The following is a 22,953-nucleotide window of genomic DNA, read 5'->3' on the forward strand; positions in this document are numbered from 1 at the left end:
AAGTAAGCAAAGAAGAGGAATCGAATCCACCACAAGTGACTGATGTCACCAACATCAGATCATTCTCACAATTCTCAAGAAGAAACGCTCAAGTAGCAGACACCAAAAAGGACACTGACACAAATAACTGTGACAATGACTCAAATCATCCACATGGCACACTCATTGAGCGCAACAAGAACAACAAAAACCACAAGAAGCACAGCAGAACAAGAACAACAACAGCAACAACAAACATAACATGCAGCGCAACAAGAACGACAAAAGCAACAAGCATCCCAGAAACAACAAGCACGACAAGAAAAAGAACATGAATAAAAGCGAAAACAACGAAAACAGAATCAACTAGCGCGACAAAAAGAACAACAAGAATGCCAACGAAAACAACAAAGACAGAAACGACAGAAACAACAACAATGAAACAACAACCTGTACAACATGGTACAACTCTGCACGTGAAGGACAATGCCACAGCACACTGCAAAACAATGACAAGACTCTTCCGGGTGCGGCTATGCAGAGCTAGGTCGCATATTCGGCAGCTCCCGCTTGGAACGGACTTTTGGGCTCTTTTACAGGGCCCCCACGGCATTTATTTGACATTTCCCGGTGTGGGAAGAAGACTGCAGCATTCCCCTGATGGTGTCCCCCAGGAATGTTGTGTCTTTTGGCTGCCAGACCCGGCAGAAACAGTGAAGGATTTGGCTTGAGCTGCAGCAATAGACAGAGGCCTCTTCCAGCATGCAGGCGAGGGAAGGGCAAGCTTAAAGCTGCAATCTGACTTGACTCTATCAAAGGTGAATTCTAGCAGCAGAGGGAACAACTGTGAAAAAATCTACCAAGGCCATTGAAGAGGCGGGGACGAGGCTTCTGGTGGCGGCCATGGAGGAGTAGGTCGCGCATTCGGCAGCTCCCGTCTGGAACCGACTCTTAGACCTTTTTCAGGAGTTTCCATAGACTTTTTGGGGCAGACTGGTGAAGCAAACACTGCCAACTTCTATGAAACGGACCAGAAGTGTAACGGCCAAAGGAGCGGCACTGGAGCAACGGGAGAAGCGAGGGAAAGAAAACAAAATGGCGGCGGCCAGGGACAAAGGGGAGCTGCAGGAGTTCATCAAGCGCTGCTTCGAGGAGCAGCACGAGGAGGTGCGCAAAGAGATGTTGGCGCCTATGCTTTCGGCAATTGAAGGACTTGGGATCACGCAGAAGGCCCACGAAGCTAAGATCCAGGAGGTACAGAAAAGAGTCAGTCAGAACGAGGACGAGTTTGTGGGCCTGGCGGTGAGAGTGGAGCAGGACGAGGCGCTTACACAAGAGGTGGGCGGGAAGACTCGAAGACCTGGAGAACAGGTCGAGGAGAAAGAATCAGCGAATCCTGGGTCTCCCTGAGGGAGTGGAGGGGGCTGATGCCGGGGCATACGCGAGCATGATGCTCGAGACGATGATGGGCACGAAGGCCCCTTCGAGGCCGCTGGAGTTGGACGGGGCACATCGGGTGCTGGCGAAGAAGCCCCAGGCAAATGAGCCGCCAAGGGCGATGGTGGTGAGGTTCCACCGGTTCACGGACAGAGTGTGGGTCCTGAGATGGGCCAAGAAGGAGCGGAGCAGTAAGTGGGACAATGCAGAGATCCGAATATACCCGGACTGGAGCACGGAGGTTGCAAAGCGGAGAGCGGGTTTCAACCGGGCCAAAGCGGTGTTGTACCGGAATGAAGTGAAATTCGGAATGCTGCAGCCAGCGCGACTGTGGGTCACATACAAGGGACAACACTATTATTTGAAATGCCTGAGGAGGCGTGGACCTTTGTACAAGCCGAAAAGTTGGACTCTAACTGAGGGTTTGTGAGGGTGGGGGGGATGTTTTGGGGTTTGATGTGTGATGATTGTTGTATATAGGGGGTCAATCACGCGCAGGAAATGTTACATGGGCTGGGGGAGAGAGACAAAGAGAGACAGGAGCTGCGCCAGAGGGGGCGGAGCGGGCTTTGGAAAGAGCGGGTTTTTTTCCCGCACGCGGGAAGAAAGGTGGGAAGGGGAACGAAGGAATGCATATGGATTGGGAGACTCCCACGCGGGGAGGTCAATGGGACGGCGGGGGAAGCCGGGGTCAGCAGGCGTCAGCTGACTTACGGGAGTGACATGGGGGGAGCAAAAAAGCTAGATAGGGGTCTAGCAGGTGGAGGGGAGGGGGGGGGAAGGGGGGGGGGAGGGTTGCTGCTGCACTGGCCGAAAGGGAATGGGACACAGAAGAGGTGGTCGGGACGGGGGTCCCCCCTCTGGGGGACTGGAGGGTGAGGGAGGCGTGGACACGGGACTGGCCCAGAAAAGGAGATGGCTAGTCAGCGGGGCGTGGTGGGGGTGAGAGCCCCTCTAATCCGGCTGATAACGTGGAATGTGAGGGGCCTGAATGGGCCGGTGAAGAGGGCTCGAGTGTTCGCGCACTTAAAGGGACTGAAGGCGGACGTGGCCATGCTCCAAGAGACACATCTGAAGGTGGCGGACCAGGTCAGGTTAAGAAAGGGATGGGTAGGACAGGTATTCCACTCGGGACTGGACGCGAAGAATAGAGGGGTGGCAATATTGGTGGGAAAGCGGGTGTCATTTGAGGCCAAGACTATTGTAGCGGACAATGGAGGGCGATATGTAATGGTGAGCGGTAGGCTGCAAGGGACGTGGGTGGTGTTGCTTTAAATACATTTTTTAAAAAAAACAATAACAAGACTACAAACATGCCATGGCATGATAAAGAATCTCACAAATTCACATCTGCTCCAGAACAAACGAGCAAAACAGCTTGCATGAACGATGACATACAGAATCAATACCACAAACACAGGAAAAAGTCGAGGTCAGACAACAGTGCAACACAGAATCACTACCCGCAATCAAATGGAACAGGGGAAAAAGGTGTCCACATCATCAGCAAAGCAGCCGAGTCACGTTCCGACATCAACCTAGCTCGGTTATCGTACCGAGCAACCCCATTGAGCTCAGGACTGTCGCCAGCGCAAATGCTCTTCGGCAGAGACATCCGGACAACCCTACCGGCAAAGCAATTCCGAGACCCTGGCAACGCACCGGTCTCAACGACATGCGGGCACTATGCTCCAAACAAAAACTATACTATGATCAACATGCGATCCCACTCAAGCCACTGATAATAGGTGACACCATCAGAATCAGGGACCCAGAAGGCGGATGGTCTGAGTCAGCCACGGTGATCAGGCAGGAGGCAACGTGGTCCTACATTGTCAAATCGTCTGCGGGAGTACTTTTTTGCCATAACCGCCGGGATCAGTTAGAGATTCGACCTACAGCGCCAGTATTTCCCACAATGGACTTGACCGAGTCCATTTGTCCACAGGACGTTCCTCGCCACACAACATCAGACAGTACTACTGATGACATTAAACCATCATCCCTACTACCACCGTTAAGACGCTCCAGCAGAAGCCGTAAGGCACCCGACCAGCTAGATTTGTAACGACACTTCAACACACGCACAAGACGAATATGGACATTTCTCACGATGGACTAACAACACAGTTAATTGTTTCTGTATTACTTTTATCATTTTCAGTGTGCAGATTTGCATATTCTCACCACTTGTTATGTACAGTTTTCTTGAGGCCAGTCGAGAAAACATGTCAAATAAAAGGGGGGAGGGGGATGTAGTGATCTGTACATCTGTACATACATCTGCACATACACCAGGGACTACAGACAGATGTAACAGCCACAGCATCACTAGAGGGCAGCATCAGAGACGGGTATAAAGGGTCCAGCCCAAGGGAGGATCCGACTCTTTCAGAAGCACAGGGCTAGTGAGCAGCAGCAGACAGAGACAGCTCAGCATAGGCAGTTTACCTTAGCTTCCCCGGTCATACCTCTTGAATGTATTATATCTAGTTAAGCTCTGGAAACAGAACGAACCCACTGAATAAAGTATTTGTGTTAACTGGAAGTCTACAATCTTTATTCAGACTTAGCGAATAACATAAGGTCCTTGTTCCTTCTGTGGCTGTTGGTCCCAGGTTGCTCAGTCTTATGAGCTGTCACGTCAGCAAATGCCTTTTTTTGGTCATGTGGCCTTGTGACCTATAATTCAGCAGAACCCGTTTTAGTCCTGTGGCCTTCTGACCTGCAACGTCAGCAGAAGCCATTTCAGCTCTGTGGCCTTCTGACCTGTAATGTCAGCAGAAGCTATTTTGGTCCTGTAGAGCCTTTGCCCAAGCCCTGAGCCTCCAGTTGCTTCTCATTATATTCAGGGTGAGCTTTCAGCATTACTCCCCCATACTATAATCAGCTTATTGATTAAGAAGATGAAACATTTGGCTGCGTTTTTCCATTTAAAAGCAGCCCGAATCTCCAAAGGAAAGGGATAATTTCCCAACGTTGGATGTTACAACTCATTTTCCCATACTGCTGATGACTGCAGCCAGAGATCTGAGGTTTTCAAGTGGTTTGTTGAAAGTGCTCATAAAACAAGTGAGCAGAAGAAAGGAAATTGCATTCCCTAGAGATGGCTGCTCTGTGCCCAATGTTCTGGCAGGGGAGGTTGCAAAACATGTAAATAGTAGAGCATTGTTCCTCAGGCCTGGCAAAAATGGAGGGCGAAACGTAATGAGCTCACTAGGACTTCCAATGTTAGACTTCTTATATTCCTCTTAGATGCTCCATCATTGAATACAGTTAAGGCTGAGATAGACAGAGTTTTGGTCTCTCAGGGAATTAGAGGATATGGTCAGCCACGATCATATTGAATGGCGGAGCAGGCCTGATGGGCCGTATGGTCTACTCCTGCTCCTATTTCTTATGCTCTTACGTTTCAGTTCCTTTCCCATATAAGAAAATATAATTCTCAGCAATACTTAAAAATATTTAGTACAGTTCATATAAGTTTAAAAAAATGAAAACATACTCTTGGTTTGCAACACTGCGTTACTAAAATCCACGCTTATACGTTTTCAGCAAACTAAACTGTAAATGTGAAAAGAATTAATACTTTACAAATTTTATTCCTGTTTTATGAAAGGAAGGTACAAAAAAAAAACACTTACCTGATCAAATTCATCAGTGGCAATACCTGACCAAACAAAAAAAAAAGATTCAAATCAAAATAAATTGAAAAGGATTTTGACAAAGGATTGTCTCTGGATCATACATAAATTCCTACCGTAAGTTAAACAAATTGAAATGAACTATAAGCAATACCAGTGGCAGTGTTATTCCTCCCAGTGGGAAAATTGTGATGTAATATAAATTACACTTCCCAGGTCTGCAAAGTGTAGTGTCAATGTTTGTTTTAAATTTCAACTCTTACGCAGATCTAACTATTAACGTACTGGGAAGAGATGTCATACCATCATCAAATGAAACCACAAATCTGTTGCTCATTACTCGACATCTTATTTAAGCAATTTTACAACCATAAATGTTTTTGTAATTACAATCATATTCCATCCATCGAAGAATTACTTTCTTCCTCAGGGCCCACCTCCGCGCTATCTCTCCAATACACAATCCAAAGATTTATTGCAGTTTACAGAAGCTTGCAACCTATATAAATTAGTTGGCAGACTACAATGTGGAGCTTTGAAAAGATGCTTAAAGCAAGGCAAAATTTTATAGCATCACAATAACAACATGAAAAGTTCATGGATAGTAGCTCACAACATTTTCTGTACTTAATGTCTGCATCAAATTAAACTGCATAAATTCCGCCATTCAGAGGTGACAGGTGTGGTATTATCATAACTATCGGCATTACACGGGTTAATGTAGTACCATGAATAGCCACAAGAGGGAGCTGCAGATACTACTATATAAAGCAGTCCTACTAGACCTTAGGGGAGCAGTGTATGCAGGAGACAGGGAGAGAAAGGTCATCAGAGCAGTTAGTGTGAGAAGGTTAGATTATAGTTTATACCAGTAGTGAGATTTGCAGTACATGAGTGTAGTTAGATGTTATTGATCAATTCTGTATTCTGAAAGGATTAAGTGTCGATATCCAGTTTAGTAGTGTAAATAAAATCATAGCTTTGTTTAAGTAAAAGCTATACTGTGGTCTTTGTGGAACACTACACCAACCATTCTAAACAAGCAACACAAAGAACACCACAACAGGCATGTTAAAATTCTGGAGTACAATTCAGAGCTGATATTGCAGCTGAGAAATGTAGGTCAGCTTTCAAACCTGATAAGAGCTTGAAAAAAGTTTAGTCAGTGTTCATCTTACAGTTTATTGCAGAGACGAGCACAATATCTCCTCTCTCCATTTGTCCATCAGTGGTGGGGACCACAATCATATCAATGTTGCTTTCAGGAACTCACTTCTGAAACATTTGCACTTCACCTTTGCCCCATGTTTTCCATTAATTTTTCTAATTTGTAATTTTTCACCACTGTGCAACTTTTAACGAAGTTGGTTTCAGATTTGTGAAGTGGAGTAGGTAGAGGAAGCAGGATCCTGATTTCAACCAGCCTTCAATTTTTACTTGAAAGATATTGATAAAATTGGTATTCGCATTCTATTTTAATAGCTGCATATATTCTAAAATGCTATAAACTACATAATTAATTTGTCATTACCAAATCAATACCGTTACAGCCAGCTATTCATATTTTATTGTTTGTTTTCTGGTTTTACTGCTCAAAAGGAATTCAACACCTTAATCAGATTTTAATTGGGAACTATCATGGTCTTAATAATAAAACAGGGGCCGGAATTCTCCGGCTTTTGGGGTTCTCTTTTCCCGCTAGCAGCGCACCCGATGCGTACGGGTTTCCGGGCGGCGTTGGGTGGTTTTGATGGGAAATCCCATTGACAAGAGACGGGAATAGAGAATCCCGCCGCCAGCGAACGGCGCGCCGCCAAGAAACACGTGGCTGGGGAACTGGAGAATCCCACATGATCTCTGTCCCCCCATTTCCCAAACTATTTGCCTGCCACATGCAGAACAATATTTAACCCAGAAACCCCATGTTAGCTTACACTCTTAAACTAAACTGAAATTTAAACCAGTTTAATGATAAAGAGTGACGAAATAGCTCGGAACATTGGTGGTTAGTACAGGAGCAGTAACCTGTAACGTTTTCTGCTGGACTAACATCTAGACGGGAATTCTCCGGCTGTTGGGATTCTATTTTCCCGCTGGCAGCGCATCCCCGCCCGCAGGTTTCCCGGCAGCGTGGGGTGGCTTCAATGGGAAATCCCATGAGAAACAAAATTCTAAATGACAAAAGCAAAAAATTTTAATGGATGTTGGGATATTTCACCATCACTGCTCCCTGATGTACTTCATGTGCTGATGATTGTCTTACTTGCTGTTTCCACTGAAGGTGTAGCTTAAGGTTAAGTCATGGACTCCATTGAAAACATCTAAAAAGCTATGCTTCTGAAATACCCTTGTGGGATACATTTGTTTTTTGTCCGTGTTGCTAAGCTTGGGAGTTCACCACTGCTGGTCAGGCCAGCAAACATTCCCATAATACCACTCCTTACCTAGGATACAATTGTCCTGATTTGATTGGACACTTCTGGCACCCAACAGAAGTAACATCAGAAGATGAAACCCTTCAGCTTGAGAGGCTGAATGGCCTGCTCCTGTTCCTGAAGACTAACAAAGGATAGTAGCATTAAACAGAGACAGAAATAGGCAAACTTTAATTATGCAGACTTGGAATACTTGCAGTGAGTGAGTGAGGCTGGAAAACAAGAGGGGAGGAAGTCGGAACCAAGGATGGAGTCAAATACCTCTCCCTTCTTGAAGGAGTTCGAGCAATGTTCCTTCCAATTTCTCTTTGCATTGCACAGCCCACAGATTGCACTGCATGGCCTCCAAGATTGACAAATAGCCAAGTACGCACATATCGTAAAGGAGCCGATTCTCATAGATAGCCTGTTCATCCCCTAAGCGTTAAAGTTCTGGATTGTCATGCAGCTATGCAGCTTAGAATGAATGTTGGTTGAGCTGATCCTGGGTTGGAGTTTTTTTATGTGAGGTCTTTTGATAGTATTTGGGGAAAACGTCGGGGATGGGGGGTGTCAGGAGGAAGCATTCCCAGGTCCACTTGGAGGGCATCATGTAGCTGTTCTTGGCTTGCTATATTTGCTGGGTTTTGCGAGTCGCGGGAAACCTGGCAGGCCTTAGATAAACATGGAGAGCAAGTTTGATCTGCCTTCTAGGAGTAGATTGGTTGCCCACCTGTTTTCCCACCTGAATAAATGTTGGAAATCAGCAAGTTGGAGCTGGCATACTAAACTCTTCTGTTTTTTTGCCTACTTAACACCCTCACCACGATCTGTACCCAATCCAATCTGCTCACCTACATAATAATAATCTTTATTGTCACAAGTAAGCTTGCAATGAAGTTACTGTGAAAATCCCCTCGTCGCCACATTCCGGCGCCTGTTCGGGTGCACAGAGGGAGAATTCAGAATGTCCAAATTACCCAACAAGCACATCTTTCGGGACTTGTTGGAGGAAACCGGAGCACCCGGAGGAAACCCACGCAGACACGGGGAGAACATGCAGACTCCACACAGACGGAACAAGCCGGGAATCAAACCTGGGACCCTGGAGCTGTGAAGCAACGGTGCTACCCACTGTGCCACCCTGCTGCCCACATTAAATCTCCTCTCAAGGTAACTATCAATAAGCATTCATCATCCTCATTTATTTGGCATGTATTAAAACATCAGATCAAACCTTGAGGCGTTGTGGTTCTCATCTGGTTGCATCTTTTTGGAAAGGCCAAGCTGTATGCCAATCAAACAGTGGTGAGGCCAGGTGCAGGCCTTGGAATCAAGACCACAGTGGCAGAAGTCTCGACTGCCAAGAGCTGCCTATTGAGAGCTGCCAGCCAATCAGAGAATTCAATTGTTTGGTGTTTGTTTGTGTGTTTATTGACTCTTCTGTTCTCTGTGCCGCTAGTCAAGTCAGGGTATGGTTGCTGAGAAAGAGAAACTAAATTGAAGCATCAATCTGTAAGCATGAGAGCAGGCATGTTAATGCATTTCATAAACTCCTGTTCAGACATAAAAACTGGAGTGTCATCTCTGCATATTTCTGAGGCATAAAGCTCTTGATTAACAAGGCGGTGAAAGGTTATCGGAGGTAAGCAGAAATGTGGGGCTGAAGTTAGAGCCATGATCTTATTGTATGGCGGAATGTCCAAGTGGCCAAATGACTCACTCCTGCTCAGAATTCGTATGTCTGTGTTTGCAAATTTAAAGAAAGGACAACAGGTTCAAATTCAGTATCCCACAAAAGGCATGTGGCAACCAGCTGAAGTGACAAGGACCTGTCCAGAGCCATGGTCATACAGGGTGCTCACACCTTTGCAAATGTGAGATGGAACAGAGGACAAATCAGTGAAGTGCCAAATCCTTAAGCACCGTGTATCTCCAATGCATCTAGGACAAAATCCAAGGTGAAACCCAAAGCAACATTCCTGTATGGCACTCCCACAGACTATGAGGAAATTCAACTCTCTCAACCAAACAGATATGTCTATAAGTTCCCCAACAATGTAATACTGTTTCCAACTTCTTGGATCCTTAATAAATGAATGTACATATGTTTATGTTAACCAGTTTCTTACGCTTGGTTAGTACCTTGATGTTTATCTACCAAGTAAGCACAAGGAGAAGAAAAACACAACAACATATGGCTCAAAAATCTGGATTCAACAATAAATGCATCGCCATTTCCTTTACGGTTATATTACAAGTGATTCTAGCTTAATGTTCACTGTTTCAGCTTGCAAAGGATGTGTTCTTAGTGTTCGTTTCTCATTAGTGGATAAATCTAAATATGATCATCAGGGTATATTTGAGGTGCATTCAACACAATGGAAACATTGATTTAAACTTGACACGTCGTCTCCACTGGCTTCCCCGGTACAACACCAACATGGCCAATGATGGCAAAATGTTCAGACATGCCTGGTCTAGATGATCTTCCTCCCCTTTCTGTGAAAAAAATGTTGCCTCTGCTCCTTCAAAAATCTGAGATCAGGGAATCAGTGATGTAATAGGTAGTAAAGTTCCCATCCCACCTTGACACAATGGCATGATGAGTTCAATTCACTGTCCTTCAGCTGTAAAATGTATTCCCACAATCCAATATAAAAACTACGGGGGGAATTTTCCGACATTTTTTCCCAAAATGTCAGTCCCACCGAGAAAATCGGACAGTCGCTATATATTCAGACTCTGTAACAAAAATGCTTTTTTCCACAGGTTTTATGCCACGCCCATGGCAGCCTGCCACTGATTCGCTAACCCCACCACAATTTAATGGCTGCAATCAGTGAGGCTCACCATTTAAACACCTCCCCAGCGCTGCCCAACACTTGTTCCAAATCCAAATTGGGGGATGGCTGCTAGAAAGGCTGCACCACGCTTTGCCGACGGAGTCCTCAGCAAGCTTCTGGATGGGGTCCAGCAAAGGCAGGAGACCCTTTACCCTCAATCAGGCAGACTTTCGAGCAGCAAAGTCACCAATCCCGCTTGGGAGGCTGTTGCTGAGGTCATGAGCACCAGCTCACTCCATAAGAGGACAAAGCTAAAGTGTTGTAAGAAGATGAATGACCTTCTTCAAGCAGCCATGGTGAATCTACCTTCTCTCATGTCCCACAGCACCCCCTAACACTTCCATGGAGATCTCACTCCCACCCACCTCGTGGGGCCCTAATACCTGCCATGCCGACAACCCCCTGCCCATTATCCCCCCCCCCCCCCCCTCCCCAAGTATCTCCTCTGATCCTCACACTCTTGCTGCCATTCACCCTGCTTGCATACCACAAAACACTACCATCTGACCTGGTACGACTCCTGCCTATAGTCTCCCCATCTGCCTCATTGCAGGACAAACCTGAGCACAACAGGCGGGAGCAGGCACAGCCAGCAGGAATGATATCAGAGTTGAAGACCCTAACACCATTTGAGGAACAACCCCTTGAGCTTGCTAGCGAGGCGAAGGATCGCACTTGTGCAGAGGATGAGGTTGAAGCCAAAAACACATCCAGCCATGGCGGAAGCTGATGAACAATCAATTACGATTAAAGACGAAGTAGTAACATAACTGAAGGCTTTAATAGACTAGAACTGTTCCCCAGCAGCTTCGGTACAGAATGAGAGCTGCTGGGACGGCACCGGTTCTTATACCCTGCCTGTCAGGGCGGAGCTACATACCAAACAGCCAATGGTAAACTCCTAGGTTTAACCAATGGTCTTCAGCCTCTCGGATACTGCAATACCTGATAATGCCACAGAAGCCTTATGTGTGTGACCTTTCTCCTGTCAGTGTTCCCCTGCCCCGCACTAATACCATCACCCTTCTGTTGCAGGTCAATCAGCAAACATGTGAGGACCATCCTCATAGCCCCTGGACACCACGGACTCGAGCAGTTCCGAGGGAGACATCTCAGAGACCAGCATTGAAGAGGTTTCACAGCTGTCACCAGTGCAGATACTCGCACCTCAGCAGGAATAAGTATTAAGCAGACTTCTAGATCACTCACTGGTGAGGACCTCACACCTGATGATCCACAGCAGGCGGAGGCAGAGTTGTCCCAGGTGTGGTGATATGCCTGTAAACAATTTCATAGATGGCTGGTGGTGCGACCTCCAACCAGCAGGTGTGGTACAGCCACACCATGCGATCTCGAGACAGTGGTCATGTGACAAGGCACTCCATTATTTTTTTTCAAATATTTTTATTCTCCTTTTTTCACATTTTCTCCCAAATTTACACACAACATAAAATAATAATCAGTAACGAATGCAATGTCAATCCCCATATCAATAACAACAATCCCATCCTCCTACTAAACCCCAGACATTGGCCCACATTTAAACATAAACAAATAACAAAAAGGAATCAGGAATCACCCATAGTCACCATTACACATACAGCCCCCCTCCCCCAACTCTCCCAACCCCTCCCAATGTTCGATGTCATCCAATTCTCAAAAGTGCATAATGAATAACGCTCATGAACTGTAGAACCCCTCCAGCCGTCCCCTCAGTTCAAATTTGACCTTCTCAAGCGTCAAGAATTCCAGCAGGTTCCCCCGCCACGCCAGGGCACAGGGTGGAGAGGTTGATCTCCATCCCAACAGGATCCGCCTTCGGGCGATCAACGAGGAGCAGGCTACAACATCTGCCTCCGCACCCGTTTCCAACCCCGGCTGGCCTTGCACCCCAAATATGGCCTCCTGAGGGCCCGAATCCAGTTTCACGTGCACCACTTTAGAGATTACCCTAAAAATCTCCTTCCAGTAATCCTCCAGCTTTGGACAGGACCAAAACATATGAATGTGGTTTGCGAGGCCCCCCCCGTAACGTTCACACAGATCTTATACCCCCTCAAAGGGCCGACTCATCCTCGCCTTTGTGAGGTGTGCTCCATATACCACCTTCAGCAGTATGAGTCCCAACCTCGCGTACGAGGTGGAGGCGTTAACCCTCCGGAGCACCCCGCACCAGAACCCCTCCTCCATGCCCTCTCCCAACTCTTCCTCCCACTTTGCCTTGATCCCTTCCAGCGGTGCCTTTTCCTCTTCCAAAATAGCCCCATAAACCGCCGACATTACCCCCTTCTCCACCCCCCTATTGTCAGCCCCTCCTCCAGCAATGTGGAAGCCGGCTCTACTGGGAAACTCTGCATCTCCTTTCTGGCAAAGTCTCGAACCTGCATGTATCTAAATATTTCCCCCTGCTCCAGCCCATACTTCGCTCCCAGCTCCTTCAATCCTACAAACCGACCCCTAAGAAACAAATCTTTTAGTGTCCTAATTCCTTTCTCCTCCCATCTCCAAAAATTTCCATTGGACTTCACTGGCTCAAATCTATAGTTCCCCTGAATCGGTTCCCAACTTTCCCTTGACCCTGCCGCCAACCTGAAGTGCTCGCGAAACTGCCTCCAAATTCTCAATGAAGCTATTACTACCGGACTCCCTGAGTATTTCCCCGGGGCTGTCGGGAGCGGCGCTGTTGCTAACGCCTTTAAACCCGACCCCCTACACAAACTCTCCTCCATTCTGACCCACTGGGAGTCAACCCCTATGACCCAGCTCCATACCTTCTCCACATTTGCCGCCCAGTAATAATATATCAGGGGCGGGATTTTCCAGGAATCGGCGGGGCGGGCAGAAACGGCGAGTGGTGGGAACCACTCCGGCGTTGGGCCGCCCCAAAGGTGCGGAATCCTCCGCACCTTCATGGGCTAGGCCGGCACCGGAGTGGTTTGCGCCCCGCCGGCCGACGTGGAAGGCCTTTGGCGCCGCGCCAGCCAGGGCCAAAGGGACTCCGCCTGCCGGCGCAGGTCCCGCATGCGCGGGAGCGTCAGCGGCTGCTGACGTCATCCCTGTGCATGCGTAGGGGGGGTTCACCTACGTGTCGGCCATCGCGGAGGCTTACACGGCCGCCGCACAGGAATAGAGTGCCACCACGGCACAGGCCCGCCTGCGGATTGGTGGGCCCCGATCGCGGGCCAAGCCACCGTGGGGGCACCCCCCAGGGCCAGATCGCCTCACACCCCCCCCCCCACCCACCCCAGGACCCCGGAGCCCGCCCGCGCCGCCAGGTCCCGCCGGCAAGGGACCAACTCTAATTTACGCCGGCGTGACCTGCATAGAACGAGCGGGATTTCGGCCCATCGCGGGTCGGTGAATCGCCGGGGGGGGCCCGCCAATCGGCAGGGCGCGATTCCTGCCCCCGCCGAATCCCGCCAGGGGGCGGGATTCACGCTGACCCCCGCCGATTCTCCGACCCGGCAGGGGGTCGGAGAATCCCGCCCCAGGTTCGGAAGACCCAAACCCCCTGCCTGCCTTCCTCTCTTTAGTAGCACCTTTCTAATTCTGGCCACCTTCCCTCCCCATATGAACGAGGTAATCATTCCTTCAATCTCTCTAAAAAATGCCTTTGGCAGAAAAATCGGCAGGCATTGGAAAATAAACAGAAATTGCGGCAGCATGTTCATTTTAACCGCCTGTACCCGACCCGCCTGTGACAGAGGGAGACCATCCCACCTTGCGGCATTAGAGCTCATCTCTGATATTCCCTTCAGAGGTGAGGTCTCCAGGTTCTCATTTTATACAGTGGTTGTATAGCAGCAGCATGCAATGAATATTCAGTGAGGGGGAAGTCCAGGTAGGAGGGACCGCTGATGATATTATAATTTATTAAAGTGTCATCATTGGTGAGAGGCATGGAAAATTGGGAAATGCGATCTTGTCAGCTAGAATCTAATTTCCGACTCTCGCAGGATTTTGTATCCAGGTCGCCATCCTCGCTGACAGCTAATGCGGATTGAAAAGTCTGCCCGAGGATTCATACTTGATAAACTGGATACATAAAATTCAACTTCTGATTTCATAGATTGTGCACAAGTACTGACGCTTAAGTGGATTCGCTTACAATGTTTAAGTATCATTGCAAGTATGTGGTTTAGAATATTTTATGTATCAACATGGGAACACTGAAAATTCCATATTTTGCACTGGAACAGATTGAAAACCCATTGAAGCATCAATTGCCAACCTCCCTTGTATAAACCATAGGCCTGAATTTTCTGAATGGCGAGTGCTCCGAATGCCCTGAGGGGTCAGGCGGCGGGCAATCTTGGTGTTGGGGGGTAGGCCGGGGTAGGGCGGAGCTCCCAGATCCCTGAGGGAAGGGGACTCCAAATCTGAAAGGGTCTTCAGACTGAGACACCCCCCTCTCCCTCCACTCCCCGCTCAAGATCGAGGGTGAAGCCTTTTTCTATTTACCACCCTGATCCAAATGGCTCCTGCCAAACTAAAAATTGAGGCTGGGCAGGAAAATGCCCTTCAATGCCCATTAGGCTTTAACAGGGGCAAGGGCGGGCTTCCCATCCAAAGCCCTGTCCGCCCCACAGTAAAATTGCCTCCGAGCTGGGGTGGGAGGGATCCTGGAGCGAATTCCACCCCACCCCCCTCTCATCTCAGAACTCGGTCAATGCAGCTTGAGGAGGAGTTTATAGAATATGTCCGCCATAGTTTCCTAGAACAGTATGTAATGGAACCTACAAGGGAACAAGCGGTCCTAGATCTGGTCCTGTGTAATGAGACAGGATTGATTAATGACCTCATAATTAGGGATCCTCTCAGAAGGAGCGATCTCAATATGGTGGAATTTAAAATACAGATGTAGGGTGAGAACGTAAAATCAAATACTAGTGTTTTGTGCTTAAACAAAGGAGATTACAATGGGATGAGAGAAGAGCTAGCTAAGGTAGACTGGGAGCAAAGACTTTATGATGAAACAGTTGAGGAACATTGGAGAACCTTCCAAGCGATTTTTTACAGTGCTCAGCAAAGGTTTATACCAACAAAAAGGAAGGACGGTAGAAAGAGGGAAAATTGACCGTGGATATCTAAGGAAATACGGGAGAGTATCAAATTGAAGGAAAAAGCATACAAATTGGCAAAGTTAGTGGGAGACTAGAGGACTGGGAAATCTTTCAGGGGCAACAGAAAGCTACTAAAAAAGCTATAAAGAAGAGTAAGATAGGTTATGAGAGTAAACTTGCTCAGAATATAAAAACAGATAGTAAAAGTTTCTACAAATATATAAAACAAAAAAGAGTGGCTAAGGTAATTATTGGTCCTTTAGAGGATGAGAAGGGAGATTTAATAATGGGAGATGAGGAAATGGCTGAGGAACTGAACAGGTTTTTTGGGTCTGTCTTCACAGTGGAAGACACAAATAACATGCCAGTGACTGATGGAAATGAGGCTATGACAGGTGAGGACCTTGAGATGATTTTTATCACTAAGAAAGTAGTGATGGGCAAGCTAATGGGGCTAAAGGTAGACAAGTCTCCTGGCCCTGATGGAATGCATCCCAGAGTGCTAAAAGAGATGGTGAGGGAAATTGCAAATGCACTAGTGATAATTTACCAAAATTCACTAGACTCCGGGGTGGTCCCGGCAGATTGGAAATCAGCAAACGTGACACCACTGTTGAAAAAACGAGGTAGGCAGAAAGCGGGTAATTATAGGCCAGTTAGCTTAACTTCGGTAGTAGGGAAGATGCTGGAATCTATCATCAAGGAAGAAATAGCGAGGCATCTGGATGGAAATTGTCCCATTGGGCAGATGCAGCTTGGGTTCACAAAGGGCAGGTCGTGCCTCACTAATTTAGTGGAATTTTTTGAGGGCATTATCAGTGCGGTAGATAATGGGGAGCCAATGGATGTGGTATATCTGGATTTCCAGAAAGCTTTTGATAAGGTGCCACACAAAACATTGCTGCATAAGATCAAGTCGTAGCATGGATAGAGGATTGGTTAATTAATAGAAAGCAAAGAGTGGGGATTAATAGGTGTTTCTCTGGTTGGCAATCAGTAGATAGTGGTGTCCCTCAGAGTTCAGTGTTGGGCCCACAATTGTTCACAATTTACATAGATGATTTGGAGTTGGGGACCAAGTGCAATTTGTCCAAGTTTGCAGACGACACTAAGATGAGTGGTAAAGCAAAAAGTGCAGAGGATACCGGAAGTCTGCAGAGGGATTTGGATAGTTTAAGTGAATGGGCTAAGGTCTGGCAGATGGAATACAATGTTGACAAATCTGAGGTTATCCATTTTGGTTGGAATAATAGCAAAAGGGATTATTATTTAAATGATAAAATATTAAAACATGCTGCTGTGCAGAGAGACCTGGGTGTGCTAGTGCATGAGTCACAAAAAGTTGGTTTCCTGGTGCAACAGGTGACTACGAAGGCAAATAGAGTTTTGCCCTTCATTGCTAGAGGGATGGAGTTTAAGACTAGGGAGGTTATGCTACAATTGTATAAGGTGTTAGTGAGGCTACACCTGGAGTAGTGTGTTCAGTTTTGGTCTCCTTACCTGAGAAAGGACGTACTGGCGCTGGAAGGTGTACAGAGGAGATTCACTAGGTTAATCCCAGAGCTGAAGGGGTGGATTATGAGGGGGGGTAGGGTAGACTGGGACTGTACTCGTTGGAATTTAGAAGGATGTGGGGGGATCTTATAGAAACATATAAAATTATGAAGGGAATAGATAGGATAGATGCGGGCTGGTTGTTTCCACTGGCGGGTGAAAGCAGAAGTATGGGGCATAGCCTCAAAATAAGGGGAAGTAGATTTAGGACTGAGCTTAGGAGGAACTTCTTCACCCAAAGGGTTGTGAATCTATGGAATTCCTTGCCCAGTGAAGCAGTAGAGGCTCCTTCATTAAATGTGTTTAAGATAAAGATAGATCGTTTTTTGAAGAATAAAGCGATTAAGGGTTATGGTGTTCGGGCCGGAAAGTGGAGCTGAGTCCAAAAAAGATCAGCCATGATCTCATTGAATGGCGGAGCAGGCTCAAGGGGCCAGATGGCCTACTCCTGCTCCTAGTTCTTATGTTCTTATGTTCAAACTCACCGAGGCAGGAGCATAAAATTATTCTGGTCATGGGGAGTTAGAACTGTGGTGAGGACCTCCGATTGCCACCATGGCCCCACCAAGAGGTACCCCACCGTCTTTATCTGGCTAGAGGCCTGCGGAGTTAATCAACCAATGCCAAGCACGCTGGAAATGGCACAGGGCCTTAATTTATGGGTTCCCCTATCTGCTTTGTTGCCGTTGGTGGCCCATAAAGTTCAGCCCATGCTTCCACATTTACCACAGCTGCTACTGAAAACATAAAACATAAAACTATCACAGTGCTATTTAAATGTAGTGTGCGCCATTTTTCCAAATCTCTGGACTTTTTATTAGCTTGGATTCTAATCAATCCTTTAAAATGACTCAATTAATGAAAAGTAATAGAGCATGCAAAAAGAGTCAGAAAACCAACCGCAGTGGAAACATGTCACAAGTAGTGGAGTTTATGAGGTCAATCAGTCTGATGGATGGTGTAATTATTTTTGTTAATTTATCAGTTTGATGGAAAGATACTGCAAGTCTGCTGAGTTCCTCTAACATTTCTGATTTTAACAAACCCCAAGATTGTTCTAACAGACGCCGTCTTGTACACAAGGAAATATGTACGATTTGAGATGGGATAACTGATGGATCTCACCACTGGCAGCTTCAGTTAACACAAAACTGAGTACAGACAAAGATACATTAAAAAAAAGCAGCATTGTTCCGATAATTAGGATAGTCAATTTTTCGGCCAGACTCAGAATGAAATGGTTGGGAATATTGACTTTCATGACAACAATAAATCTAGTAAGATTCCTTACCAGCATCAGTGGGCTGATGTGCATGGCAGTTGGATTCTTGAAGAAATTGCTGAAGATCTGAGATCACGGGCAGGATTCTCCGCAAACGGCGCGATGTCCGCTACCCGGCGCCAAAAACGGCACGGATCAGTCCGGCGTTGGGCCACCCCAAAGGTGCGCAATACTCCGCACCTTTAGGGGCCAAGCCCTCACCTTGAGGGGATAGGCCCGCGCCGGAGCGGTTTCCGCTCCGCCGGCTGGCGGGAAAGGCCTTTGGCGCCACGCCAGGCGCCGAAAGGACTTCGCCGGGTGACGCATGCACAGGATCGTCAGCGGCCGCTCACGGCATCCCCGCGCATGCGCAGGGGAGGGGGTCTCTTCCGCCTTTGCCATAGCGAAGACCATGGCGATGGTGGAAGAAAAAGAGTGCCCCCCCGAGCACAGGCCCGCCCGCGGATCGGTGGGCCCCGATCGCGGGCCAGGCCATCGTGGGGGCACCCCCCTGGGCCAGATCGCCCCGCGCCACCCCCCACCCCCCCCAGGACACCGGAGCCTGCCCGCGCCGCCTTGTCGCGGCGTTCAAAAGGAGGTTGAATCCACGCCGGCTGGCGAGGGTTGACAGTGGCGGGACTTCGGCCCATCGCGGGCCGGAGAATCGCCGGGGGTGGGCCCGCCGACCGGCGCGATTCCCGCCGACCAGCGCGACGCAATTCCCGCCCCCGCCGAATCTCTGGTGGCAGAGAATTCGGGACACGGCAGGGGCGGTATTCACGCCGGCCGCCGCCGATTCTCCGACCCGGTGGGGGGGGGGGGGTCGGAGAATCGCGCCCCATGTACCAGACACAAAAAAGCAACTGCATGTCAAAAGCATACTTAAAACTTAAAATAAAGCTGAAAAAACCAACCCATAGCATATGCCAGAAGAGTACTGGGTGTTCCTACAAAACATGGACTGCAGTGGTTCAAGGAGGCAGTTCACCATCACCTTCTCAAGAATGGGTAATAAATACTGGCTTCGCCAGCGATGCCCATATTCCATGAACGAATATTTTTAAAAGCACACAATTTAACTGGCTCTCTAAATCCTGATTTATGAAATAATAACCCAAGTGACTGCAGCAGGGCACCAGCTGCTTACTGAGAGAGCCAAGGCTTTAAGCAGTTGTCCCAAATGTAAACAGTTTATTAAAACCGTGGTTGCAAAACTGGAGGGCACAAATAGAAAATTATCTCTCAAGTGAGAGAAGAAATTAGAAGCAATGGCTCAACAGATTCCCACCAAAACTAGCTAATATTCTGTTGATTTGGCCCGAAGGAAAAAAGCACGACTATGGTTTAAAGGTCACTGACATAAATAGACACTTAGACAAACATATGCTCTATGCTGCTGGTATCAGCATTTGGAACGCAGTTGGGCCAGGTTAAAGGAAAGAGTTTCTGGTGTTCGATTATTCCTGGACTTCCCTGGAACAAAGGGATACATTTAATATTCTTCAAAGGTTTAACCTGTGGCTAGTCATCTTTCTCAGCCCATTCATTGCACAGTATGCAGAGCATGGCACATTTATAGGCTCAGACCTATATCTAAAACTGTCGGGCGCGATTCTCGACAGAAACATTTCTGTCATTTTGGGTGAATTTGGTGGGGTGTTCCACAATGGCCGCATTGGTGAGATTGCGGCCCATATTCAATGGCATTTAGTGCCAAAAATGAGCCCTCACGTGAGTCTCGCCATTACTGGCTGTCTCTCAGTACGTATGATTCACCAGACTGGCGCCTCAGCGTCTCATCGCTAACAAGTGCTCCCTGACCACTCACTTCCAGTCAGCATACAAGCATGGAAATGCGTAGACCTGCTTCTTGCTTTGGTGATGCCGACCTGGCCAACCTTTTCATGATGGGACACCCTGTCACGCTGAGGGGGTTGGATGTCCAGCAGTAGGGTCAGCAATGGCACCTGGGAGGCAGTGGCAGCGGTGTCAGTGTGGGTAGCATGACCAGGAGGAGCGCAATCGGAAGAAGACCAACAAGTTCCACCGAACTGCAAAAGTAAGTTACCTCCTCTCTCCTGGCATCAGCTCAGCCTGCCCCCCCTCAAATTCCCAAACCCCAACTCAAGACCCCAACCCGGCGGTCTGCAGGTGAGACTGAAGCAACGCGGTTTCAAGACCCCTCTCCCCAGCATACTCCTGGCAAACGTACAAGCGATCGAAAACAAGCTGGATGAACTTAACACTAGACTTATCTCTCAGAGGGAAGTAAGAGACTGCTGTATGCTCTGTTTCACAGAGACATGGCTCACCCCCGCCTCACCGGACTTTGCCATACAACCTGAAGGCTTCTCAATTCATTGGGCGGACCACACCAGGTCATCAGGCAAAGCGAAGGGTGGAGGGGTTTGCCGCCTCATCAACTCCTCCTGGTGCTTGAATGTGGCGACCCAGGGCACCTACTGCTCTCCGGACCTGGAATACCTGCCCCTGAAGTGCCGCCCATGCTATCTTCCACGTGAGTTCACTTCAGCCATTATCACAGCAGTCTACATTCCACTGTCATGTGAGAGTATCTTTAAGAAATGGATGTTTATAAATGGGTGTGTATATAAATAACTGTAGTGAGAGTACCTTTAAAAAATGGGTGTTTATTACTGCAGTGATGTCAGAGAGTGGGTGGAGCTGGGCTGTCAGCTTTTTTACTTTCGTTTTAGGCTGTTTGCTGCAGGGTGTGTTTTAGTTTCGTTTTCAGTGTTGGAGCTGTAGCCAGACAAAGCAGGTGTACTGTTGTTCTCTCTGCCATGAAAAGACTATTTCTTGATCATTTGGTGAATTCAGAAAGTGACATTAACCTGATGTGCTTCTGTTAAAGGTTATGTTTTTTTAAAGTCTTCTGGATGTTAAAAGGACAGCGTAAGCATTACTTAGTGTTGTATTCTTTGAGGGTTGTATTTGAATTGATGGTTGCTAAGATGTTCATTGGTTGTTTTAAAAAGGTTAACTTGAGTTCATAGAATAAACATTATTTTGCTTTACAAAATACTTTTCCATTTCTGCTGTACCACACCTGTAGAGTGGGCCGTGTGCTCCCCATACCACAATCTATTAAAAGTTGTGGGTCAGGTGAACGCCATGATACACTTTGGGGTTCTCTAAACCCTGGCCCATAACACCACCCCAGACAGAAGTGAAGAAGGCGCTGGACGAACTGTACAGTTATAAACAACTACGAAACAGAACACCCGGAGGCCTTGTTCATCATGGCCGGGGACTTCAACTAGGCCAACCTCAAGAGTGTTCTGCCAAACTTCCACCAGCACATCTCCTGTCCCACCAAGGGCGACAACACTCTTGACCACTGCTACTCAAAAATCAAGGGCACCTACAGTTCATCCCCCGACCGCACTTTGGAAAATCAGACCATAAGACGGTGCTCCTTCTCCCGGCATACAAGCAGAAACTCAAGCGGGAGAATCCAGCCAAGAAGGTCGTGCAGTGCTGGTCCGAATAAACAGAAGAGCTCGTACGTGACTGCTTGGAGACATTGGACTGGTCCATATTTAAGAACTCAGCGACCAACTTAAATGAGTATGCCACCACCGTCACAGACTTCATCAGCAAACGTGTGGACAACTGCGTACCAAAGAAAGCAGTACATATGTTCCCAAACCGGAAACCATGGCTCAATCATGAGATTGACTCCCTACTGAAGGACAGGTCTGAGGCGTTCAAGTCAGGCGACCCTGATCTATACAAGAAATCCAGGTACGACCTCCGCAAAGACATCCGAGATGTCAAGAGAGAATATCAGACCAAGCTAGAGTCACAGACTAGCGTTGTTACAGACTCTCAGCGATTGTGGCAAGGCCTGAACAACGTAACAGGCTACAAAGCGATGCCGATCAGTATCTCCGGGAGCAGTGAACCCCTCCCCGATGAACTCAATGCATTCTATGCTCGGTTCGAGCAGGAAACCAACGATCCGCTGTCAACTGCTCCAGCAGCCCATAACATACCCATACCCACCATCACAGCTTCCGAAGTCAGATCGGCTTTCCTGAAAGTGAACCCTCGGAAGGCGACGGGTCCAGACGGGATCCCTGGTCGTGCACTCAGAGCCTGCGCAGACCAGCTGGCAGATGTGTTCGCAGACATCTTTAACCTGTCCTTACTCCGCTCCGAGATCCCCATCTGCTTCAAGAAGACCACTCATACCGGTGTCAAAGAAAAAACAGGCAACGTGCCTCAACCGTCCGGTGGCCCTGACTTCAGTCGTAATGAAGCGCTTCGAGAGGTTGGCCATGAAGCGTATCACCTCCATTCTCCCAGAACGCCCTGATCCACTGCAATTCGCATACCCCTGCAACCGGTCCACAGCAAACGCAATCTCCCTGGCCCTACACTCATCCCTAGAGCATCTCGACAACAAGGACTCCTACCTCAGACTCCTATTTATTGACTACAGCTCTGCCTTCAACACCATAATCCCAGTCAAGCTCTTATCAAAGCTCCAAAACCTAGGACTTGACTCCTCACCCTGCAACTGGATCCTTGACTTTCTAACCCACAGACCACAATCAGTAAGAATAAGCAACAGCACCTCCTCCACAATAGTACTCAATACTGGGGCCCTGCAAGGCTGCGTATTTAGCCCCCTACTATATTCCCTGTACAGACATGACTGCGTGGCAAAATTTGGTTCCAACTCCATCTACAAGTTTGCTGACGATACAAAAGTCTGAGAACACGCAT

General features: G+C 47.7%; 1 protein-coding gene across 3 annotated transcripts in view; it reads right to left on the reverse strand.

Annotated features, from left to right (window-relative positions):
* Positions 1-22,953, reverse strand: part of c11h8orf34 (chromosome 11 C8orf34 homolog) — a 701,484-nt gene that overhangs the window by 434,432 nt on the left and 244,099 nt on the right. For all 3 annotated transcript variants that reach the window (XM_072467615.1, XM_072467614.1, XM_072467616.1), the window contains exon 5: positions 5,061-5,086. In XM_072467615.1, coding sequence (XP_072323716.1) covers positions 5,061-5,086 — 26 coding nt within the window. The remainder of the gene's footprint in view (positions 1-5,060; positions 5,087-22,953) is intronic.

The sequence above is a fragment of the Scyliorhinus torazame genome, chromosome 11 (assembly GCF_047496885.1).
Source record: "Scyliorhinus torazame isolate Kashiwa2021f chromosome 11, sScyTor2.1, whole genome shotgun sequence".
In the NCBI taxonomy this organism is placed as follows: domain Eukaryota; kingdom Metazoa; phylum Chordata; class Chondrichthyes; order Carcharhiniformes; family Scyliorhinidae; genus Scyliorhinus; species Scyliorhinus torazame.